This window comes from Pangasianodon hypophthalmus, chromosome 15, assembly GCF_027358585.1.
Source record: "Pangasianodon hypophthalmus isolate fPanHyp1 chromosome 15, fPanHyp1.pri, whole genome shotgun sequence".
Lineage (NCBI taxonomy): Eukaryota > Metazoa > Chordata > Actinopteri > Siluriformes > Pangasiidae > Pangasianodon > Pangasianodon hypophthalmus.
Window position 1 is genome coordinate 12,672,592 of NC_069724.1, and position 26,519 is coordinate 12,699,110.

Below are 26,519 nucleotides of genomic sequence, written 5' to 3' on the forward strand. Positions count from 1 at the left end.
CATGGGCATGGTCATGCTTGAACAGATTCATGCCTCTTAGTTCCAGTGAAGGGAAATCTTAATTCTACAGCATACAATGACATTCTAGACAATTATGTGTACTTTGTTACAACAATTTGGTGAAGACCAACTGGTTATGATCAATAGGTGTCTACATACTTTTGGCCATATAGTGTATTAGTTTAGCGTTTGTTTCGAAGGAAATCCTAACTGTATCCTTCAAATCACTTCCAACACACAACTCCAGATTCTAACATAAGGCTACACCCCCTACCTTAGCATTGGAAAACCCTCTAGTGAATTGTAGATGTTTTTGATGTTTTCCATTGCACGCTGCTGTACTCCAGCAGAGGAAGAATGCTCAAAGCTGTGGTCTTGGTGTAATATCTGCAGTCCCCAAATCAAATGTGGTCTTCAGAATGTCCAGTGCTTTACTGCAGTCTTTTACAGAGACCGTCCGTGACAATTTCAAATGCATAGCAACCATCAATGTTTCCAGGCTCTCACCTTCTTACTTAAGGTGAGATTGTGATGGTTTAGGTATGTGGTTGGCAAGATGCTAAACTAACAGCTATAAGCTTACATTTCTTGTTAGCTGCATTAGCACTGTAGAGCCAGTGCAAAATTAATGGCAACAAACATATCTTGGTTGATGTATTACATTTGGGAAAAGCAGGGAAACTATGTACACTTTATCTCTGGCTTAAAAGCCAACAAAAACATTCATCTTTTAGGAAGTGTATTATATGTAATGTATGAAACTGGTAAAATGTACATAACAGCTCATAATAAAAAAAAAAGTTTATTATCATTATAAAATGGCCTTTACATGATGGATGTTGGACTCTATGCATACCTAATATACTGGACACTAGAAGCATGCTGCAGACTCTCATAAAACACACACAAATCACACAAATGAATGTGTAAAACATCCAGAGAACAGCACATGAATCATCTTGAGCTTTTTGTATACATTACACTGTATTATGTACATAAATCTATTCTGTCTTCATGTTAAGAATGAAGAAGTAATGGCTTTAGTGCAGAGCACTTGTGTGCCCTAGAAATGAATCGTAATTGTTTACTTTTCCCATTTATGGAAGACTAAATAAGAAGCCTTGCACAGTGACCGAACTAAACTGGAGTAAAGTCATGGAGCCTGTACTGAATATTGTTGCATATGTTCACTCTTGGTGAGAACAAACTTCCTGACTGCAGACTGGGACAAAGACGAGCATCAAAAACAAGGAGAAAAGGAGTATTATGTTCACAAAATACAGTATGTCCGATTCTAGCTTTTTCTTTTCGAGACGTGTTCATATACTGTATGCACCACAAATAACAGAAAATGAAAGGACAATCGACAACAAAAAAATCAGATTTGGATAAAAGTCTCTCTATTGAATTTAGAGGCGGGGCAAGGTGTGGTGATGTATGGAAGGGTGGGACAGGGCAGGGTCAAGAAGGGGCAAGGCAGGGCGGGGTGGAGCAGGGGGTGATGGGTACAGCCGGGCAGGGCATGGCAGGGTGTTTGCAGGGTAGAGTACAGTAGGGGAGGGTATGGAAGGGCAGCATGGGGTAGGGTGGGGCAGGGTGAGGTAGGGTGGGCCAGGTGAGGCAGGGTGAGGCAGGGTGAGGCAAGGTGAGGCAGGGTGGTATGTAGCATTTCTCTCTAGTAATGAATGAAGTCTGTAGTGATGGTGGTGACAGATTTAGATTACTGCTGCACATTTACAGTGAACAAAATAGACAAGTGGAACTCGAAGTTGCCATTGAGAGGCGAAGACTGTGGGTGGTTCATCCCGACACAAGGCAGCAGAGCCCAGAGAAACGCCTCTTCCTCTGCCTCACCAGTGGGTAGGGTGTCAGGTTCAGCAAACTGCTGTCATCTACACACAAGGAGAAGAGCCATGAGAATTTACAGTTGTTGTTCAGTGATTTAACTGTCAATATTCTATACATGAACACTTTTTTTTTTAGCACAAACCTTGGTTCTTCAGTGGCAAAGGCATGGTCTCCCTGAGTTTGCTTAGCAGATTTCTCATCTCACGCATGTCACTAGAAGGCAAATTACCATACAAGTCAGAAAAAATGTAGCACTTTAATAGTGGAGTTAATATATACCCTAAGTATTAAAGCAAAATGAGAAAAATGGAGAAACAAAGCAAAATCTGATTCCTTAGAAAATCAAAATTCCTTCAATTTTAACTATGACAGTGTGAGCAACAAAATTCTTATTAAATCTGACATTTTCAGTTACAGTTTGGGACACTTAAATATGCTACTGAAATCCAATATATATTTGATATCAGCGATTGAAAAAAAATCCTTTGTGCCTGAAACTGGAGTCTATCATAGTTTTTGAACATGTGGAGGTTTTTTTTAAATGTTTTATTACAGTTTACTATTTATTGGCAATCAAAAAAGTTTAAAATAATTAAACAAGTATTCAATCAAATATGAAAATCTGTATTTAAGGACTTATATTTAAGTCCATAAATTCATATATGTATTCATATACATATAATTCATATTCATTTTTTCCACTGCTGGCCGCCCAAGTTCCAATATTACACTAGAATAACAACAGAAATAAAAAAATAAAAAATAAAAATAAAAAAGTTCCTTTATTGAACTTAGCTGGTTTAAAGAAAATAGCCAATGTGTACCTATTTCCCATTATCAGGAAAATCCATTTCTATAAATAGTGTCAATTTTTGCATTTTGACTCATTTGTACACTGAAATGAATTCTCACTAAATTGTTTAATTATTGAAAAACTGGATCTAGGGTGACTTCTAGCAATTCCACTAGTGATCAGGACTCATTTAAGACAAGACCTCTCTATGTTCTCGATATCTGTGCACACAAGCCAGGATTCATGGGGGAAGTCGACAGGTGATGAAGACCTGTCCTCCAGTATCGGGACATCAGAGCTTTCGTCCACTCTGCAATCTGCATTTGACTCGGGGCACGGCTCGTTTCCTGCAGGAAGTAAAACATACAGAGCTCTATATCTGTGTATATAGAGAGTATATATAGAGGAAGGAGGCATCGATTCTAGGCCAGTTGTGGAGTCAGGCACCAGAAGAGAGGAAACCTGGTAATTAGCAGGTAGGTTTAATCACAGTTCTCTGAGCATGGTAAACACCAAACTGTGGTTAGTGATGGGAGAAACAAGACTTTTTAAAAATGTTAAATACCACATACTAGCGCCATCTGATGGCCAAATACATGTAAATGCATTAAGAAAACCCCAAACAAATGCAGTATCTATCTCAAATAAAGCAGAGCTACAATATATTGTTATAATTCAGTAACTTTCATTTTATCATTTGTGTATAAATATATACAATAGAAATATAAATATAGTGTGTATGGGTGCAGTTGGTAATTTTGACACAGCTCCAGGGTCCTGGATTCAATCCTGAGCTTGGGTTACTGTCTATGTAGAGTTCTTGGGCGTGTTCTCCTCGTGTCTGCATGGGTTTCGTCTGAGTTCTCCAGTTTTTCCTCACCTCCCAAAAACATGAATGCAAACATGACGTTATTGGAAAATAATCAGTGACGAGGTGGTGTGATGAAGTGAAGTTACTGTTACTGTTAAGTTGATTCTTTTCCTATAACAGCATGTCCCCAAGTGTTTATTTTCTCTTACACCACAGGAATTATTATTATTGATAATACTATTTTTATTAACTAAAGAATGGCATGTCATACTTTTCATCCATTTATAGTTACCTTTAATGTTCTAGAATGTCCACAAAACAAGTTAGCTCCTGTTATCACTTATGTAACTTAAACTTACACAGGTTTTTATTCAGTTTATGTGGAGTGTCATACAAACCCCCGCGAATGAGCTGTTACTACAGAAATATTAATGTATTAGAACAAGTGCATTAATATAAAGAAGTGATTTGCAGCTGCACTACTGTCAGAAATGCTGTTATAGAAAAATAATCAACATCTTCTTTGCATGCATCAGTGAAATTTAGTAAGATGTGTTTCAGTGACTATTCACACATTCACTCACACCTAGGAGCAATTTAGCTTAGCCAATCAACCTGGAGCCAATCCGCATTGTTTGGGACGGAGGAAACCGGAGAACTCGGAGGACATGAGGAGAACATACAGAAAAAACTCCACACAGGCAGTAAACCAAGCAAGGATCCTGGAGCTCTGAGGCGACAACACTACCCACTGAACCACCATGCAGCCATTATTATTATTATTATTATTATTATTATTATTATTATAAACATAGCAAATGTAGCCAGGACTGAAAATGATGACCTCCGGTCAAAAACCTTTCCAGAAGCTTGGTTTAACTGACATATAAGCTCTTAGAAAGTGAAGAACCCTTATACGATCTTCAGTTGTCCCTCTCAGGACAACTGAAGAGTGTTTACGTTCGCTTAACCCGTAAATGTTCTATGTAGAACACTGCAGCCGAGTGCTTCCAACAAAAAGGACCCTTTATGGAAGCTAATTACCCTTAATTATCCACTGAACCATTAAAGAAATCTTAAAGAACCCTTTTTCTAAGAGTAAAGAGTTTTCTGTTTGTATTCTCAATTCTCAGGCCAATTGGACTTGATGTAATTGTGATATCACTGTGATACTTTGCCAGAGACCAAAGGTGCAAACACGATCATAATGCCTTCTGCAGGGGTCACTGTGCACTGCATGGTGTTAACACTGCCACCTGGAGTATACACTTTCACTGCAGTTGAGCTTTTCACCAGGCTAGACTGAGGCTGGCTGGTTTAATTTTCAAATGCTTTGTCGCCCCCTGCTGTACTCATGCAGTACCTCACCTTTCCTGTGGAGCTGCAGCACACCCAACAGACACATGGACTTGAGCATCTCGGTGATGTACATCTCCAAGCAGCACTGCAGCTGGATGAAGAGCCTGCAGATTTCAGGGTGGATCTCGCCATCCTCTGGCCTACGAGTCCAGAAAAGAAGATATGTCACATACGAAGGGTACTTTTCCAGGGCATGAAACTAATAACTGGTGAAAAGTTTCCTACCCAGAGATGAGCGTGAGGTGCTGGTAGGCGCTCTGAGCCACCGTGCAGCCTTTGGTGCGTGTGCTGTGCATGCGTGCCCTCAGAGTGGGACAATCAGCCGTGATCTCTCCTATGGAGATGACCTGCTCACGGTGGAGTGCCACCAGAGTGTTAAACTCCTGCACCGCCTGAACATGAACACAAAGCTTTCTCAGTGTGATGTCCACAGCAGGACAGTGACCATTAGCATCACACACAGTAAATGATTTCTCTTGGTTTCTGATAGGTCCTATAGGTGGATCAGGTGACTATCTCTATGCATTTAATGGTTTCCAGGGGAGTTGAAAGCTCTTAGAAGTCTGCTGGTCTCTAATGGTGACCTTGTAGCCATAGATGTGGTTTATAGGTAATACAGAGAACCTTATGGTCCACATCTGTGATGCTTCTCATCTGTAATGTGTGTCTCAGCTGATTCAGTACACCACTTATGCAATGTTACATGACATTTTCTTTGCCATAGAGTTAGTCCACCACAATAAACAGTAGCCTTAGACGGACAAACGGACAAAACAACCCATTACTGGTTCCTGGAGGTTTCTAAAAGGTTTGGAATGGTTGCCTGTTTTTGTTGTCCATATGCACAGATGTGACCATGCAGAGGGTCGTAACTCAGACGGCATAAACACAAAGCATTCTCAGTGCTATGCTAAAAACAGTATAGTTGCCATCATGCCTGGATGTATCACGTTGTGGATGTGACATCTCCAGATGACTGCGTTCTAGCATGAAAATTAATCTGCGTGAGTCACGATACTGGGAAAGCTAAATCTCAGTGGCAAATTACCAACCAAACATCTTTCTATTATTAATGAACAGATCATTTGACACGCCGTAGCAGGGCATTTACCAGCAAGCAAGCCTGACAACAATCACATCAAGGCGCATCGGTCATTTTATATCTAGCCTCTTACTGATTGCTACAATTACAGACAAATGCGGCGGTGCGCATTTGGGAAAACACTGCAAAATCTGAAAGCCCCGGCGTGATTAAACGCTGATAGAATGATGCCGCGGTAACACTGCGGTATTCCTGCTGTCTGCTCACCGCTCTGCAGTGCTCCAGAGCCCGCTGTCCTCCCCTGCGGGCGCTGTCCGTGCTCTCCCGCCGCTCGGGTTCGCTGCGCGCCGCTTTGCCCAGCTGAAACATGCGGCCTGCGGATCCGGGGCGGCTCTTTCGCCCGTTCGGTGCGGAACACATGCATACGCGTCCACGGACGAGCCCACCCCCCGCACCAGCAAATTAGCCTGCGTGTTCGTGCGCGCCAGAGGTCGTCGAGTCGGAACGAGTCGAGTCGCGGGTTCGTTTTTCAGCGTGATCGCGAGCCGCACGGACGCGATCGACTCCTCTGCATCTCTTCCTCGGATGAAGCGAGCGGCGCACACAGCGACCGCGCGCGCTCACACACACGCACACACACACACACGCACGCACACACGCACTCACGCACGCGCGAGCGCCAGTACGAGCAGACACAAGAAGCCGTCTGCGTGAAACGCTTCTGTCCTTCAGGACGCAAGGACTGACGAGAAGAGAAGCGTGATAGCCCGGTCAGCCTCTCAGCACGACACTACTCTCTGCTGCGGCACTACTGAAGCTCTAATGTTACAGGACAGTTTATTTTCCACACTGACCACCAATCCGTGACTTCTTACTGTGTGGCTTTCATGCAAACTTGGTGGTTTATAAGCGTAATAACCTGAAATGTTTTTATTGTGCTTTCCATATGCTTGGATAGTATAATGCACGAAAAAAAAAAAAAAGGCCTGAAGGTAATACAGGAAGGTTTACTAATGGCACTGTGGCGTTCCACAAATTTCTGTGGGCCCCTGTTTCAAAAAAAAAAAAAAAATCCAGGATAGTCAAAAAATAAATAAATACATAAATAATCCAGGATAGTCAGTACTTCTGCTCACTGATGACCTGGGGGCTGTGATGGTGACCTTGTAGCCATATGAACTAATTAATCTACACTCATCAATTAATATGTAAATTAGCATTTCAATTAATTAATTACTATTAGCAGCAAATATTTTGGTGGGTTTAGGCAGTAAAGGGAAGCTGTAACAACTGCAGATGCAGGTGCTGCGTTTCAGTTTTGGGCCGAATGTGGCCTTGTGACAGGACAAGCTTACACATGTTTCTCTCGGTTCCTAATGGTTTTCTCTTATTAATGGTTAGAAATGCTACCTTCCATAATACCTTCCACAGGCATTTAGGGCCAGGTTAACTGTGCCACTTAAGAGGAAGCTGTGGCAATATTGTGAGGGGAAGTAATTATTCAGACATGTTTTTTTTTTTATTTCATTTAATATATATTCTGGTTTACTGTATATATGCACTTCAGATTTCAAATTATAAATATGAACATAAAGTATGTATTCATAAGCATAAACAAACATGTGTTTATAGAATGAAAGTAATAAGGAAAAAGTATTGAGACACCACAAATTAACAACTTTGTTTAACTTTGTTACCCACAAAGTTGTTACCCATAAACTCTTGCCAAATCCTTTTCAATTAAAAGCTATATTGTTATATATTAGATGCTTCTACTGTTACCATAAACAGGCAACTCAACTGGGCAGCGGACTTTGAAAAAATAAATTAAGTTCTGTTGAATGTGATCTAATTACTAAGAATTAACAAGTTTTGAAGTGTGCTTCAGGTCCATCTGCATTGTGAAGCACTTTTGAATGAGTTTTGAAGAATTCGGCTGAATCTGGGCAGATAATAATATATATAATATAATATAATCCTATACACTTCAGAAATCATCCTGCTGCTTTTGTCATCAGTCACATCATCAAGAAATGCAAGAGAACCAGTTCCATTAGCAGCCTTTTTTTTTTTTTTTAAAAAAAACCTCTAATCTGATTTTCCTGTTTTTGAGGCTTACCAGTGGTTTACATCTTGTGGTAAACCCTCTGTATTTACTCTGTTAAAGTTTACATTTGATTGTTGACTTTGACACAGATAGGCCTACCTCCTGGTGTTCTTCATCTGGCAAACCGTTGTGACAGGGTTTTTCTCCACCAGAGACAGAAAAATACTTGTCATCCACCACAGATTTTTCCATGGTCTTCCGTGCCTTTTGGTGTTCCTGAGCTCACCAGTGCTTTTTAAGAACGTACCAAATAGTTGATCTGTCCACATCTAATGTTTTTTGCTATCTCTCAGCAACAGATTCCAAATGCAAATGCTTGAAATCAACTGTAGACCTTTCATCTGCTTACTTGTAAATGAATTACAAGTATGTATGGATTACACTGTCAAGTTTACATAGCTCATTTATTTCAATTACACACACATTAAATTTCAGATTTATGTATTAATAAAAGAAATGTTAAATATGGAAAAAAAATATAATTAAAGAAAGCAAGTCAACACAAAATCATAAATTAAGAAACTAGCCGCTAGCCACTGCATCTTCTTTTAATGCTTTAGAACCATGACTAAGTGATCGATATTTGACCTATGTGGTATGTCTCAAGCTGCAATGAATGCTCCCTAGTGTTGTGTATTCTCATCAGGCATCCTGAGTACAGGTATTCTGACACATCCCGTCTTGCTTTTCCAGCACAGCATTGGGGAGGGCACACTGGTGTGCAAGAGGTTAAAGTGTGTGAGAGGCTGAAGAACAGCTTTCTGGCAAGCCAAGACTTAAAACAATTAAACATTGCAGTTTCCCTGTGTGATGTGCTTGGTGATCACCTGGGTACAGTGTAGATTTCTTTTTTTTCTCCATTTTCACATCGAACCATTTTCTTAATTCATAGCTAATTCACCTTTTCTGTCTCCTGATTTTACTCTTTTCAGGTACTGTTACATTACAAAATCAATGTTATTGGTGTAGACCTAAGTAAAAATTAATTTTCACACTTTCAGCGCTCTGCAAACCCTAACTTTTTGGAGTTTTGTGGGCGTCACTAAATGTAAATGAGCTGTGGCATGCGTGTGCATCTGTTCCAGGGTGTATTCCTACCTCACACCCAGCGTTCCTGAGATAGGCTCTGGATTCAACTTGACCCTGATCAGGAAAAAGCGCTTACTGAAGATGAACGAATGAACGTAATAACCAGTAAAATGCATTTTAAAACCTCCAATACATCATATCCTATCTTGATTATTAACAATATAAACTCAGAAGTCGCTTCCCATGCTGGGGAAATATCCTAATGGGAACCGGGTGTGAAAATAAGAGATAAGAGGGAATGGGGCACTAATAATATCACCTTTTTGTTCAGATTTAAACCAGTCATTATTAACACTTTTATTATCACTTTGTTGCTCTCAGATCGAAACGACCTGAACAGTATCTCTGAAATGTATATCACTTAGAAAAAAATACCTTTTACTTTCTAAAAATAATACATAATGTGTATAGTGATAGTATGTGTCCACGGCTTTGCCTCATACATCTCTGACATGGTCGAGTTCTCGTCATATCACCAGAGGAGGATGTAGAAAAGGCCACACAAAATGATAAAAGAGGAAAGCACCCAGTGGAAAGAGAAGATGAAGGTGATCATATCAGAGTGAAAAGTCCAGCCCCTTATGTCTCCCAGTTCCAGTCTGTTCAGTCCCAACGCTCTGAGAGGGAACTGCCACTGACCAGCCGAAGCTCTGTGTCTCTGCAGACCTGAAACATGGACAATAACACTTAATGAACAGTTAACTAAGTAAACAATTACAGAACTACACATCATACTTGTTATTAATTTATAGTAACATTTAATGTCATGATAATTTAATGTCATCTTAAAAAAGGTTTGTTTTCCCTTTCTTCATAGCAGCTATAAATAATCATTCTCTCGACGGCCCCTCTTTTTAATCTCCCGTGAAGTTAATATGACAAAAATTGCAGCAAAGCGTAACCTCCGTAAGACTTTCCTGTGTGTAAAGTTTCAGCTTTACCTCTGACTGTTACAAAACCCCGAAACTAAAGACTCCTTCCATAAATGTTAAATAAACTCCTTACAGAAAAGTTCACCATATCAATAATAACACATTTTAATTGAGAGTCTGCCTCTGAGTCCCTGTGAATGAGCTGTTACTACAGAAACACTACTGTATTAGAATGAGCATTAATATAAACCTGTGATTTGCAGCAGCATTACTGTCAGAGCTGCTGGTATAGAAAGTTAATCAATACCTTTTTAAAAAGCACAATATATTATGAATACACATCTTAAATTGTACTAATAAGACTAGGCACTCGGCACCAAAACAGATGGAAACAATATTGAATAATATTTTAAAAACAGCATAAGTAAAATATCTCTCAAATAACAAACCCCATAAAAAGTGAAAATGCTTCGGACAGCTGGGCAGGGGCCATTTGGAATAGTTGGTCTTATGGAAAGTCTCATTTCTCATGCGGTATTCTTTGGGGAAGTGGGTCCTAGTGTGTTGGTGAAGCTCTGAAACACAAACGCATCCATGATTCATTCAGACATCAGAAATGACTTACGACCACATTCTTACTGAGTACTACTGTTTCTGTTTCTAATAGGGAGAAAAAAAAAAAAAAGCAATTTTTAAAAAAAATCATTTTTAGTACTTTAATGACAATAAGTCAAGCTGGAGTATGAGACCCACGCTATTAAATTCTGTCTGCTAAAAGAAAACAAATCAATATATAGATTCCTCTGACACATAAAGCCAGTCAGTTACAATCTTGTTTGTTAATTTAAACTCACACTGCAGCTAAGACCTATCATTAATATTTTCACCAAAAAAAAAAAAAAGCTGGTAGAGTCTGAAGCTTGACGGCCAAATCAGCCCTCCTACTGGTGTAGTCTAGTGTTTGTCCCTTGTGTTGTGTTGCCGTTTTCAGCACTGTATTTTTTCCTGAGCTGAAGCCTTTCCTTTAGTCCTGGCTGGTATGTATAATTTGTTTCTTCTTCTTCTTCTTCTTCTTATTATTATTATTATTATTATTATTATGTAAACATAAGAATTCAACACTGGTATGACAGTGCTTTGTGTATGAATTTTGTGCACTTGTTTTGGCACAGAAACTGGGCATTTCGTTTTTATTTATGGCGATGCAAATGCCAATTTATGTTTAAGGTTTAGTCCTATGAAGAGCTCTTACTCTTCCATTTTAAGTGAAGCTTTTGGCTGAGATTTGTTTCTGCTTAACACAGAACCCTGAATTTAATCCCTTTCTCAGGTCTGGAAAATATATCTCTCTATCTGTCCAGCCTTAACAGAAAGTCATAAGATAGCAATGGTTAATGGCAAAACCTCATAATTCACTTTATGAGAAGCTCTTGTTTGTCCAACTGCTGCCACTACCATGATGCTATAAGGTTTTATTAATGCTATATAAGAACCAAGCTAGCAGTAGTACACCTTTCCATAATTTTACTGTAGTTGCTGGAGTAGCATGGCTACTGTACAACACTAAGAAACAGCAATATTACTATTTGGCTAATGCAAAAAATTATAACATATACCTAGCTGGAAAATTCATAGCAACAAATAAAGAATTTCAATAAAGATATGTTTCTCCATGTGGAACTACAGTTTAAACCAGTGCTAGTGTTAAAACAAGACCATGTTCCCATTATATTTAACTAATCTCAGTCCTAATGCTACTCTGCTGAAAGAGATTGTTTTCATCGATTTGCTGACCTTCCTGGAAGATCACATGTGATATGAGAGTTCTGCAGAGAGGACATGGTGTGCTGCTGGCCCGGCTCTTTGCCAGCGTCCTCAGACAGGGCTCACAGAACACATGGCTGCAGGGCTGACACATGTACGGCTTGTAGTACACGTCCAGACAAACGGCACACATGCAGCCCTCTTTCTCCTCTTCATCGCTGCTCGTCAGATTCCAGCTCACACTCTGAAACACACACACACCACTTACCATCCTTACACTCATGCATACATGATCATCTCAACAAATGGGATTATTTTAAGAAATCCTGATTGATGGGGTTGTGTGATGCAGCCCAATACAAAGCAAAGATACTGTTATCACTATGAAGTTGATTATTTTCCTATAACAGCGTGCCCCCAAAGTGTTTTATTCCTCTTATAGCATAATTTGCAAATTATTAAATTTTTTTTATTAATTAATGAATGATTAGACAATTACAGGATTTAACAGTACTGTGGTATAAATTGTTTCATAAAATCTTAAGTCATAACTCAAGTTATAAAATCTATTTATCTATACAAATGTAAAACCAGTAAGGGCCACAAATATGTGCACTGAAAATTAGAGTCAGCTACCGCTACCAACCTTCACTTAATAGAGGCAGCTCAAAGAGTCGACTCGTTCACAAGTGAGATCACTGATAAACACTATTGTCCATATTAACGATACAGTCATAGTTAATGAGCAGTAGGTGAATGCAAAACATCATCTGTAAACCATCCCCTAAATGACATACTACGCAACTACAATGACGATTCTTCTCAGAAGAACTTCAAATTCCTCTACACCAAAACATTAACTAGACAGAAAAAAAACAGATAGAAAAATAAAGAAAAATAAATTGATATAAACCATTTCTCTGTGGTAAACAATAACCAAGTTACTCCGCATGTCTATTCCTAAAGCATTTCAGGTGGCGCCATTTGTAAATGTAAAATTGTCAAACCAAAATGACTAGTTCATACTTCTTGTGTCTCCTGAAAAACAAACCAGAAATATGCAAACATTAACAATAAATGATCAATTGTCATTAGCGGAGCCTCTGAATAAGAATTTTTTCCCCCCGCAGACTTCTACCTTGAAGTGACTTACCCTAGTGTGTATCACTATCATGTTGATACAGAGTGTGTTTACACCAGAGAGACAGTGAAAGCTTATTATTGTTTGGATGCTTCCAATTACTTTTTTAGCACTAAGGTGAGAATATGTTTGCTCATATAATGGATTAAATTGGATTGTATCTGTATTGCGTATGGAAAATCTGGAGTCAAACACTGTATAAAATATATTCAGATTGATTCATTGCTACCTAGTTAAGTTACTGGTTTGGAAAATGAATGTATTACTCAGCTGAGTATTCAGCCATTTAGGATACGCTATGTAGCTCATATTGATCTCTGGTTTTAAATGTCTGTTAAACTCTGATACAGTTTGTTGAGGACTCTTTTCACTGCAATCCAAACAGACTTTATTTCTGAAAGAAAGTATGACCCTGACCTGAGAGAACTGCCAATAACTGAATAACACAGTCCTAATTTTAATTTGGACATCCTGTCATTAAATCGAGCTACCAGTCACATAAAAAGAGGCGCACGGAGTATGTCTCTTTGCTAGTGTTTTGAATTATGTTTACCATCAACCGGATTTGTTCTAGGAACAGCGACTTCACTTCTATCATTTAAAAAATATTCATCTGAAAGTCTATAAAATATCTAACCAATACCTTCTCCTCAAGCTGTCTCTGAATCCAGCGTTCTTTCTTTCTCTGCTTTCTCCTCAGGCTCTTTAAGCGATTCTTCTCTCTTTTGGTCAACATCTGCACAGGAGTGAAGTAGGCATGGTCCTGTGTTTCCTCTGTAACACCATCACTGATATCCGCTTGTCCCGTGACCGTGTCCTGAGTAGGTGATGGAAAGGAATCAAGATGACTGTCCTGGTTCTGCAGATGATCTGATAGCTCTGTTGGTGTCAGGTGTGTGTGGCTGTCATCATGAGCCGCTGCCTCGTTCATTTCCTCATGTACAGGATGAAGGAGAGGCAAAGAAAGCGGACGACTGAATGGAGAGATGACAGATGGCTCACCATCGAAATGAGTTGCTTGTATTTCTCTGCTCTGGAGCTCAGGCTCTGGGTTTAGTCCATGAGTGACCGGATGTAGGTCACAGCCCAGGTTTCTGTCCTCTGGTCCTTCTAGATCTTTGTGTTTAACCTGAAACCCTGTGTGTACTCTAGCTGTACCTGGTTTGCTCAAGTAGACCAGATGCTTTACGACCTGATCAACACGGCTTTTAATGAGGTGCACGGTCGTGTCGTGTCCACAGGGACATCGTGAACAGTTTAGAAAGTTGAAACCACCGAGACGTGCTCCACAATGCTGGCAGTTCAGTTTCCCTGTCGTCCAGTGAACCTGTGAAAAGAGAAGTCATTCACTAACATTTTTTTAAAAGATTGCTTTAAAACATTCACTGACACTTTTAAAAACCCTTATTTAGTTACAGTTTACATTAAGTTTACAGTATTTAGTGTGTTTATATAGTATTTAGATACAGTTCCAGCATTCTTTATACATTTATAGACATTTTCTAGCAGGTTCTGTGACTTATCCAGGTACACCTTTTTGTATTGACCCAATTTTATTTCTTCTTACACCCATTGCTGTCAAATGTTGGTTCTGATTAAGTGATAACAAGTGTTGGTTAATTTTCCATAACAGCAGCTTTGACTGCAAGCTGCAAATCACAGGTTTGCATTACTGCACTTGTTCTAATCCATAATCATTTCTATAACAGCTCATTCACAGGAACTTGTATAGCAGATGATCCAGTTGAAGGGATTAAAAATGTGTGTAATGTTTGATATGGTAATGGTTTCTCGTAAGGAGACTTTTATTCAACATTTAGGGAAGGAGTCTCCAGTGTCAGCACTTTGTAACAGACAGAGGTAAAACTGTTACTTTAAGTTACACTGGGGAAACTTCAGGATAAAGGAACGCTTTGTGGTTTCTCACTAACATGACAAGCGGCATTTTATTGTCTATTAACTAAAAGAGAGAAAGAGACAGGTTGGTGAAGGAACAACTGTTTATACCACATAAATGAGAACAGAAACTTGTTTTGCAGACATTTGACATTAAAGGTGACAACAAATAGATAAAAAGCATGACATGTCATTCTTTAATTAATAAGAAAAATTGCAATTGTTGGCAAATAACTGTGATATTTTGGGATGTGCTGTTATACAAAAATAATCAACATTGGGGTGATAACAGTTACTCACGCCCCACCGTGTTTTATTCCTTACTTAACTGTTACTGTTTTTGAGTCACATGACCTTAAATTTGATGACACCTGTCTTGAACTGCTAATTTGAAAAGCTTCAAGAAAAACTTCACAAGGCCAGTACCTGATTAATAACTGACAGGATCCAATCAGGCAATGCATCAACATCCACATGCCACACTGTGCATCCAGCCATGAGGTCTTCTGAGGCCTGTGAGGAGAAAAATTAACAACTTCAGCATTTATTCACCACATCCATTATATCAAAACAAGAAGCATAATATCTTAAGCCTGATTATTCCTTGTCACACGAGAAGATTCCAGTGAAGTCTTGGCTGAATGCTACAACAGACTGCGTGATAATGTGTTCTTCATGTCAGATTAAACGGGCTCGCAGAACACAAACATTCTTCAAACTGGGTTTGAGATAGTAAGTATATTTTTTCCGTACATCAGCATGTTTTATTTACATTTTGCCATTGCCACTACCATATTTTTAGCTGTCCCATGAGTTTTATGTAATCCTATGCCATTCTCTTATTGGTGGCTTTTTGACGAATGTCGTAGCCTTGCACACACCCTGAGATTTTAATCAAAGTTTCTCACACTGACAGAACTTTGTCTTCATACTGTATGTGTTTGGTAGCAAGGGCACTACATCAGCTACCGATGAGCATCTATTATGCATTCTAACACCAATCTCAACTCAGGGCCTAAGGATTCTTTTATGAAGTGCGATTTTTGTCTGCAACAGAAAAGATCGGTTTCAGGTTTTGATAAGGAAAATGAAATGTATTCTGCATTCAGACATATTCAAATTTTTTCCCCCAAGAGTCCCACCTCCCATTTTGTTTTTTTTTTTTTGAGCCCACTAGTGCTCCAAGTACACTTGGAAGGCCGCTTGTCCAATCAATTTATATAGTTATATATGACTATATATATAACTTATATAGTTAGGTTTGACATACATTGATAGTTTTTATTTCACATTGCACAACAGTTAGTTTCAGTCCACTAAATTGATTGGTTGAGTAGTGTTCCAAGAGTGCTTATATTTACCATTATAACCAAATTTATATTTATATTAAAAGCACTGGGACGTTTCACTGCGTGTATCACTCTGCTCGTCTGTGTTCATTATGTAAAATTCTACTTCTTAGGTCTAAACAGTTACTACAGTAGTGTTAGTGACATCATCAATGGACATGACAAACGATACATTTTTTCATGAATACAACTTTTGACTTGAAATATGAAAGCTTGTCAGATGAAGATGAGAAAGAAGCGAATCCAATTTCACCGGCTGCACCTTTAACGGGAATGTACAAATCATTGTGAGATAGATAGTGAGCAAGCTGATGGGCTATAAAGTGAGTGTAGCTTCTTCAGTATCTATTTCCACTAGAAGAGCAAAAATAAACCGAACGTTTGTCCATATTGTGCCTGAAATTATTTTACTCAATATTAATTTCTTGTTTATAGAACTGCGGTTATACTGAATAGAGGCACTGCTGTGAGAGAGCTCAAAACTCCAGTGGAACTGTCAGTCATTTTGGATTCATATGTTAATTGGCTCATCTGCTGATTTTATTAGGGAAAAAAGAAGACTGCTCTTTTGGTATATTTTGAAATCTATCATTAAATGCATAAAGGTTGGCAGGTCTGAACTGAGTCATATAATTTTTTTTTTTTTTTAATGTTTTGTATTTTTCATCTCACACGCACCCGTCCTGCAATTCCTGCCCCACAATTTGAATACCTCTGGGGTATAAAGGATGTTGCCAGATTTTACTGACTATATACTTATTTACGTCAGACTTCTGAAGTTAATAAACAGTTGTTCAAGCTATAGGTTTCTACTGAGTCTAAATAACAGCAGTACAGAGCTGCACACACACAGACCAATGTGAAGCCCTGGGCTGGACAGATGAAGCCCCTGCTTAGTCACATGGAAGTAAACTCCTTTTTCTTGCATTTGCGATTCTGCCCAAGCTGAAATTCAGTGTGAATTCTCTCCTTTTGGTAACCGCTGTTCATCATCTGAATGTACACAAATTTTCAGCATAAAAACAAACTCACTGAAAGCAAGCATGATGAATCTACAACACATCTTCGGCACTTTTTACAGCGAAGGACTGACGGTTCCTCGTGGATTCCAACAGGGTCTGATACTCCGTCCTGTATTTAAAAATGTGGAACACTAGTTAATCAGCAGCAGGCACATAGAAATGGTGAATTGTCAAGGCCAGGATTGTTTCTGTTAGCCACAGAAATGAAGTCAAAGTCAAATATTAGAGGATGCGGTGAGAGACAGGTGTAGGAAAATTTTATTCCTGTCACTAATTTATATTTCATATAAACTAGAAGCTCTATTCATAAAAAATCTTAAGATTAAAAGTTACTCTTAAGCAGCCAATTTAGCAGGGGGTAAAAAAGATTTCTTTAAATCATATAGAAATCATTTTCCAACAAACTTTTTGGTAAAGATTTTTCTACTGAGGAACTGAAATAAACATTTTAATTCTAAGAATATCAAACGACTAGATTTTTGGTTATGCATATTTAAATAAACAAAGCCTTATTTGCATAAATAAATTTACATTTTCAAAAGGTTCCAATACAAAGAATAACAGCAATCAACAATTAACAATCTATCATAAACAAACAAACAAACAAACAAACAAACAATCAGATTAAAATATAACCTTTTTCACCTCTGCTGTTTGGCTTTAAAGCAAAACTTTTATAATACATCATTCAAGTCAAGTTTCTGAATATTGGTGATATTTGTAACCGGTTCACCAGGTTGTAAATTTGTTAACTCTCTACATATTGCAAAGATTTAATAGGTTAATAAGTTATAAAGTACATACTTGATAGCTTTCCTAATACAGGTTAAATATCCGGTTAAACTTTAGGCGTAGCTAATGTACGGCTTAAAGGTACTTTAGATTCACAATACTTATTGTCAATGACTTGAATAAAGATTATAATCAATAATGTAAGGTTAATAATACAAAATGTAAATACCGTATCAAAGGAAGCCATTGTTTGGACGATATTTCCGAGAAAGACCTCGACGAAGCTGAAGCTAACTAGCAAGCTGGCTAAAAACAAATAACACGTTGAGTCGGCTTTTTCCTAACAGCCAGGATACGGAAGCCGTTTGGGGGCATGTAACGTCTAAAACGCGATTCGAAATTAACCATTCACCTCCCAGGCTGTACTTAATGGTTATACTGCTTTATTTTTTATTTTCTTTCTTTTTATTATGGTGATATATGATAAGACAGAACATGCTTATTGTATTTTTTTCAGGGTTTATACGTAATAAATTATTAACTTTAAAAACATTAAAAAAAAAAGTAATTTCTTGTTCATTTTATCAGGCCCCCTGTCATATAGGCAGCTACACTTTATCTTATCTCTTGCTCTGTACAAACTCTATACAGTTTGTCATTCCATCAGTGGAAGTAGACCAACACAGGACTACCACTGAGCAGATATTATCTGAGTGGTAATCCATTCGCAGTAAACCAGTGACACTGACATGGTTGTGTGCATGGCTTGGACTTGTATGGCTGCTTCTGGAACAGGCTCAAATCTTTACTGATGATATAACTCATGATGGTAGCAGCAGAATGAATTCAGAAGTCTACAGAAACATTTTGTCTGCCAAATTACAGAGAAATGAATCCCATCTAATTGAGAGGTACTTCATCATGCAGCAAGACAATAATCCTAATCACAATGCCAACATAATCACAATGCCAACAATAACATGCCAACAATAACAATGCCAACAATAATCACAATGCCAGCAGTAATCACAATGCCAACACAACAAAGGACTTCACTAGAGGATAAAGTGGAAGGTTTTGGATTGGCCAAGTCAATCAGCAGATCCTAACCCAATGGTTACCAAGATCACCAGATGCATTGCAAGCATGCATTTCACTTCCTGAAGAGGAGACTGAAGAGATGCATGGGGTATACAAAAATAAAAATAAAAAAATTAAGTGTTATTTACTTTAATTTACTTTAAGTCTATCTGTTCCGATACTTTTGCTCAGCTAAAAATTGGGTGGTCTGCCACCAAAGGTGTCATGTTCTAAGTTGTTTAACACATCTAGATGTAAATATCAGAGAATGAAAGCTGAAATTCTGGTCTATCGTCTCATTTTCATCTTTTGAACTCAAACCCAAATGTCTTCAGTGAATAGCAGAAATAATAGAATTGGCCTTAAAATTCCAATGCTTTAGCACACACACCCATAACACCACACCCACTAAACCTTATGTGGTCCCTGATGGCTGATGGCACTATATGGTAGATATACTGGCCAATGACTATGTTGTTATTATTTATTTATTCATTTATTTATTTATTCAGTCGTATAAAGGTGATGGACTGGCGTCTCATTCAGGGTGTATTCTGGTCACGTGCTTAGTGTTCCTGGGATAGACTCCAGATTCACCGTGACTGTGGCCAGGATACTGAAGATGAATGAATGAATGAATGAATGAATGAAAAGACGTATAACGATTTGAAAGTGCTTGTTACACCAGGTGGCAGCAGTTGCACGTTTCCAGTTTGTGAATATCGCTGGCCACGGAGCTGAGCCTGGAAACTTTGGTGTCATAAATTAAGTTGTCCATTATTTTGATCCATTTGTACAGCAATTAACAAGCAGCGCGCATAAGAGACCGTACACGTGACATTTTCAGCCTTTAACCAGGATGCTCGTTGTCTCCTGTTAATGATGACAGGTATTGCATGCGCGGATGCACAGAGTGTGAACTCTCATCCACCTGCGTAGGTAACTGACGTGTGATCCGGTGCTGGTATAAAAGCTCGCGCACTCGTCACAAGCCGTCAGTGACGATGCTCATGTCCTGTTCGCGCGCGCTCCTGCAGAAGGAGTTCAGTAGGTAGGTGAGCGACGCTTTTTTCCGACTTTTGCGCTCGTTGATGCCCCGCGACATGGACGAAACAGAGAACGCGTCCTCGTTGTTCCAAAACGACAGCAATCTAGAGGACCAAAGTGACAAAGTGTCGCTGACAGCTAAGGTACCACTGAGTTATCAAATATCGACGTCTGTGCTGATCGGCGCGCTTATCCTGTGCTCGGTGTTTGGAAACGCGTGCGTCGTGGCCGCTATAGCTTTGGAGAGGTCACTCCAAAACGTGGCCAACTACCTAATCGGGTCTCTCGCCGTGACGGACCTTATGGTGTCGGTACTCGTCCTGCCTATGGCGTGCCTCTACCAAGTTTTGGACAAATGGACACTCGGACAGGTTGCATGCGACATATTTATCTCGTTGGACGTTCTGTGTTGCACGTCTTCGATTTTGCATCTGTGCGCCATTGCGCTGGACCGCTACTGGGCGATCACCGAGCCTATAGACTATATGAAAAAGAGGACGCTGAAGCGCGCGGCGGTTCTGATCGGCGCTACGTGGCTGGTGGGCTTCTTGATATCTGTGCCGCCCATGCTGATTATGAAATCGCAACCCAAAAGCAAAGCAGAAGGCATGGCCAACCCCGAAGCGTGCGCGATCAGCCACGACCCGTGGTACACCATTTACTCAACATTCTGCGCCTTTTACATCCCGCTCATCCTCATGCTCGTGTTGTACGGACGCATCTTCAAAGCGGCACGGTTTCGTATCCGCAAGACGGTACGCAGGACGGAGAAGAAAAAAGTCACATGCTTGACTGTGTCCCCGGCGCTGTTTCAGCGCGCCAATGGAGAGCCGGGTAAAAGCTGGAGGAGCAGCGTGGAGCCCAAGCCGGCGTCGTGCGTCAACGGCGCGGTCAAGCACACGGACGACGGCGAGTCTGTGGAGATCGTGGAAGTTCAGGGCAATTCAAAGCACGATCTGCCTTTGCCTAACACACCGAGCTCGGCGCCGCTCTTCGAGAACCGACACGAGAAAAACACGGAGGCGAAGAGAAAACTGGCGCTGGCGCGGGAGCGCAAAACCGTAAAGACGCTGGGCATCATCATGGGCACGTTCATCCTGTGCTGGCTGCCTTTCTTTATCAAAGCCCTGGTGATGCCCTTCTGCCCGTCCTGCGAGATGCCCGTGTGGCTCCAGGACGTGATCAACTGGCTCGGCTACTCCAACTCGCTGCTCAACCCCATCATCTACGCCTACTTCAACAAGGACTTCCAGAGCGCCTTCCAAAAAATCATCAAATGTCACTTTTGTCGAAAATAGCTGTGGAAAAACTCTAGTAAAACATTCCTTCAGTGGGATAAAGAATGATGACGTTTATCCCGTGGTGGAAATGGGTCATTATTCTCATCGTTTATTATTTTTATTATAAATTTGTTTCTGTTTTCAGAAAAGATGTATAATACTGTGTATAAAGGAACCCCATGTACTGCTCATGTCCATTGGAAGCATGAATGTGTTCATGCTGTGAAATAAACTGTCTCTAATCTGACTCCTCTGTGCTTCTTTATGTGTCACAGCTTAGAAATAAAACAGCAACAACAAAAATTTAATCAAAACTGGCATCATCAATAATCTTTGCTAAATTGTTGATGATTTATGCAGCATAACTCTGTTATACAAAAGAGGCACAAGTATAATTAATGACTTCATATAACACACTTCACCCTCATAGCTTATCATAAATGGAAATATTTGATAAAATTAATAAACACTAAAATTTAAGAAAATGGGAAACTTTAAAACAATACCTTTAGTTAGTTTTATAGTGCGTCATCAGGCATGGTCACTGCTTTCTTTAAGAATTTTTTAGTTAGAAATAATCACATACTGGTACTATTACCAATACTACTACTACTACTACTACTACTACTAATAATAATAATAATCATCATCATCATCATCATCATTATCCTCCTCCTCCTTCTTCTTCTTATCCTTGTTGTTGCTGTTGTTGTTGTTAATTATATATTTTTATATTATACATAAAAATAGGTAAAATATATCATTGCTATTTTTCAGTGTGCTCAAAAATACATTATATCCCCAAATAGGTGAATTTTAGATTTTTCACAATTCATTTTAATAGTTAGGAAAACAGGAACATATGATAGAAAATGGGCTCATATACTGATAAAGTTCAATTTATTCTGTGAAAATTCATTTCTGTGTAATTTTCACCTCCATCCCTCATGGCAAAGAGCAAGCAGAGGACAAACAACAGATGAAGCAATTTAATTTATTTTTGCGTGATCAGGCTTCCAAATGCAAGGTGATGCAGATAAATGATGGTGAAAGATCTGCAAATATTTAATGAAATAGGTACAGGTCACAGTCAATACAAGGTACATTATTGTTCACCACGCACAAACTACTGGTCCTTAATGGCTCTATTATGTACAGTAATTGTGTTTCTATAGCTATAGATCTGAAAGAGAAGTGCTTAAAGGAAAAGTCCACCTTGAACTACTTAACCTTTATAATTAACATGTGAATTTCAGTGGCGTCCGATAGTTATTGAATTAATTAATTAATTAATTAATTATGAATTTCAGCAGTGCTTTAGTCCTTTAATCTGTTTGGCTCTCTCACCTCCTCATCTATATACTCTGCTCAGACAGATCAGGTTCCAAAACTTCAACTTTTGTACTAATAACACCATCAACGTCATCGCACTCATCATCTCATAGACTGCTAACCAGTCGGAGCCGAGTCTCTGCCGTAACTCAGCACAATAGCTGCGTTGCATGTACATCTGCATTTCACTGTGAAACTTTGAGTCCAGTGTTTGGTGTATTTCCACTACCTCTATGCTAGATTTCTTATTAATATGATTTTGAACATAGGTTCAAAATGGTGAGTGGGAAAAGAAGCTCTTTGCTCTTTTGTTTATATAGGAGCTAGCAGAGAAACCTGACTGTTATAACTTATGTTTGAGAATGATGAATTTTGCTTTCCTATTAAACACCAATGACACTGTGCTAGCAATAACAATATCCCCCTGTTACATCAGAGCAGCAGAAAGCTGCTAACGTCTCATTGGGATAACAGAAATACAGCACCAACCAACAAATTAGCACTAAACACATCACAAATATATCATTATACACATATTTAATGTATTTCAGGATGGAGGTTTCCTTTAAAGGTTCCACCCAGTGACAAGGGTTTGTCACATAAAATGTGGTACATTTTATAAGAAGGTATCTTCCAAACAAAGAAGCAAGAACGCATACATACAGAAACATATTTACACTCGAAAAAGAACCCTTTAAAGCTTCTTCGGATAGCCAAGGATTTCTAGATTCCTATAAGGGTTTTACACGTGTGATTTTTAGTCACTTGACACGTGGCTTTTAGTCACTTGACATTATTAGACTTTCTTCACATGTGGACTTCACTTGTACTGCTTTTCATTTTTCCTCATGTGATTGTTTCAAATGATTAATTTTTTACAGGGGATTTTTTTTTTTACACATGATTATTTTCACATCAGTTTTTCATGTGAAGGGCATGTTGTTTTATTTTTCACATGATTATATCATAATTCTCGCAGAGATTTATTTGATTACACATCAGCAATTTCATGGAGGAATACACCTTCACATGCTTCTCACATCATCACAAATGACTCACATGTCAAAAACATATAATCAAGTGAAATTGTGAAAGTATGTGATTTTTCCATAAGAGAAATGAAACTGTACATAAAACATGTAAGAGTTCTAAATTTAACCTTTTTAGATTTAGAGTGTAGGATCCAAAGACAATATTCTATTCTATTCTATTCTATTCTATTCTATTCTGCTTTGTTATCAAAATGCATGTGTCAAAAAATAGAAAAAAAAAACCATTCTCTTCTCATCCAGCTGATAATTTTTTCACATTCTCCCATGACTTCATATTGGTGAGAAGAGCTCATATTCCCGAGTCACTCTAGCGGTCAAACTGAAACCACTAAAAGCCACTCCACACAGCTGGCAGATATGCCGGTCTCCATAGTGACACTCAGAGGTTGAAAACTCTGGGTTTGAGGGGCAATTATCTGATCAAAAGCCCAGGACAATAGAGCGAGTGTCACGTGGGCACCACCAACTGGACAGACACAGAGGCCGTAGGGTCCACACACAGCTACAGTGCAATAGGCAGATAGTGCTCCAGAGGTAACCAAATAAACAATAAATAAAGAATAAAACACAACAGGACATGCTGAATGAACAACAAGTCATACTTTCTCTCTCTTGAAGTTAAAAAGACAAAAAAATTCAGCTTGTGAAACTCAGAAACTGCAAAGCATAAACCCCTCTGTCCTGGAAAACTTAACATTACAGCTTTACCTCTGACTGTTACAAATCACTAACACTGGAGACTCCTTCCATAAATCTGCTTACAGACAACTTCACCTTATAAATAATTTTGATTTGTTATAGCAACACGATCTTTTAAAACTTATAATCTGTTTATTATTAGTCTTAGATTATGTGCAGCATCCACAGTACAAGTCCCTACGTATGAGCTGTTACTATAGAAAGAATAACATGTTAAAACAAAGGTATTCATATAAACCTGTGTTGATTTACAGCCTGAACTACTGTCTGAGTGGCTTTTATAGACAATTAATCAATACCTTCTTACCAGGTAGATTTGAGAATTCAACAGCACTGGTGTAATTATTTATTTACTGACAATATAATTAAAGATTTATTTACTGATTTAAAATGGATGCATAATCTGGTTTGAGCATTATGTTTCCTGCACATGCTTCATCCCCTGACATCTGAAATGTGTTGCTTCTCTCGGCTTTGCCTGATCCCCGTTACCCAACATGCTCCTCTCCCGCCTACTCAGAAAGCAGATGAAGGCTCATCAGGTGGCGAAGCCGGTGGCTGGTGATGCACTGGGAAGAGGAAAGAACGAGATGCAGAACTCTTACACGTCGAGTCATCTACCTTTCAAAGCTTCATTGTTGATTCGAGCTGTCATGCCGAGCAGAAATAAGAAGTGTGTGATTACCTTCAGGACCTAGAGATGGAGATAAGAGGCTTCAAATTCGCTCCCTGGCATTGAACCGAATGACGAGCTGTGATCCGTGTTGTGATTGCTTTACATTCTTCAGTTCAAATCAAGACAGCTGATTTGAGCCCAAAAATATGTAATGCAAGGACATCATGTACCTATTTTTTGAGCTCACACACACACACACACACACACACACACACACACATACACACATACAAACTGAGAAATTAGCAAATTAGCCAGTTAAGTAAGTGAAAAATAAACAGTATACCTAAGACAGATTTCCTATTATAATTCAAGTTGGTACACCATAAAACAATTGCTGTAAATTTACAGTATTTATTTTACAGAAAATACTGTTTTATTATTTTGCAGGATTGACTGTAAAGGAGTTGCAAATAGAGCAGTGCACTGAATTACAGTAAAATTCCAGAAAATGCAATGCATATTGGGATATCTAACATTTTAGTCAGTTTTAGGAGTGACAATGGTAAAAATTCTCTTGCTGTCAACATTTGGAAATTAGTGGATCATTTTTATGATCTCTATTTCAAGCAAACACAAACCCTCTCTGAGGAAAGCTTATACACTAGTAAGACTTTTAGTTTAGTAAAGCACTGAATTTTGTCAGTTAGTGTGAGTTCACATTCAGGGATAGAAGTATTTGGTACAGTGCACACTAGCTGAGGGAAGTGGCTCAGTGGGTAATGCTACAGCCATACTACTGATCAGACGGTTGTGAGTTTAAATCCCACTACTTCTATACTGTCATGGTTGGGTCTATCAGCTGTATCCTGCCTTAGTTAGAAACTGATTTGAATAAACACACATATAGTGCATTACATTTAGTTCTATAGTGTACATTTTAGTTAATACTTTAATCACATTTATAGTAAATGCACTCTGCTGTGAGGAAACTGTAAAATCATCTGGGAAATGTACCCTATATTACTGGAAACATATGGTGTTATATTGTAAAAAAAATAGAGCAATTACCTATAAACATGCCACTGTAGTTTATTGTAAATGTTTCAGTTATTTACTATAAATTTCTGTTAATTTACAGGCAGCTCTCTAAAGTAGTCTGTTTACTGTAATGTTACTTGATAAGTTAGCTCATTTACTTGTTTATTTTGAAAGTTTCTGTTTACTATAATGCTAATTTGTATATAGGTCTGTTTACTATAATCCTAGGTTATAGATTCATTTTGTTTACTGTAAAGACAGTTCATGGAATAACTTTATTACTATCATGCTACATATGGGTTAGCCTGTTTACTATTATGCTAGTTCCTGGTTAGCTTGTTTCCTATAATGCTATGTTGTGGGTTAGCCTGTATACATTACTGCAAGTTAATGATTGTTCTGTTTGCTGAAAAGCAAATTGATAAGTTAGCATGTTTACTCTAATGCTAGTTTGGTTAGCTTCTTTGATATAATGCTAGTTTGGTTAGCCTGTTTGCTATAACTCTAGTTGATATGTTATCCTGTTAACTTTGATCTAGTTAGTGCC

General features: G+C 38.7%; 3 protein-coding genes across 3 annotated transcripts; 1 reads left to right on the plus strand and 2 right to left on the minus strand.

Moving 5' to 3' along the window:
• Window positions 1–784: 784 nt before the first annotated feature.
• rgs7bpb (regulator of G protein signaling 7 binding protein b) lies at window positions 785–6,578 on the minus strand. Its single transcript, XM_026941186.3, has 6 exons — window positions 6,121–6,578; window positions 5,037–5,203; window positions 4,821–4,951; window positions 2,844–2,988; window positions 1,991–2,061; window positions 785–1,892 (listed from the first exon to the last, which is right to left on the minus strand). The coding sequence occupies exons 1-6, from the start codon at window positions 6,271–6,273 to the stop codon at window positions 1,801–1,803; spliced, it is 759 nt and encodes a 252-aa protein (XP_026796987.1). The 5' UTR covers window positions 6,274–6,578; the 3' UTR covers window positions 785–1,800.
• A 2,743-nt stretch (window positions 6,579–9,321) lies between these two features.
• rnf180b (ring finger protein 180b) lies at window positions 9,322–18,200 on the minus strand. Its single transcript, XM_026940955.3, has 7 exons — window positions 18,055–18,200; window positions 17,104–17,202; window positions 15,149–15,235; window positions 13,470–14,153; window positions 11,716–11,929; window positions 10,371–10,496; window positions 9,322–9,715 (listed from the first exon to the last, which is right to left on the minus strand). The coding sequence occupies exons 1-7, from the start codon at window positions 18,070–18,072 to the stop codon at window positions 9,522–9,524; spliced, it is 1,422 nt and encodes a 473-aa protein (XP_026796756.3). The 5' UTR covers window positions 18,073–18,200; the 3' UTR covers window positions 9,322–9,521.
• Window positions 18,201–19,828: 1,628 nt separating this feature from the next.
• htr1ab (5-hydroxytryptamine (serotonin) receptor 1A b) lies at window positions 19,829–21,465 on the plus strand. The gene has a single exon (XM_026941318.3). The coding sequence runs from the start codon at window positions 19,997–19,999 to the stop codon at window positions 21,248–21,250; it is 1,254 nt and encodes a 417-aa protein (XP_026797119.1). The 5' UTR covers window positions 19,829–19,996; the 3' UTR covers window positions 21,251–21,465.
• The last annotated feature ends 5,054 nt before the right edge of the window (window positions 21,466–26,519 follow it).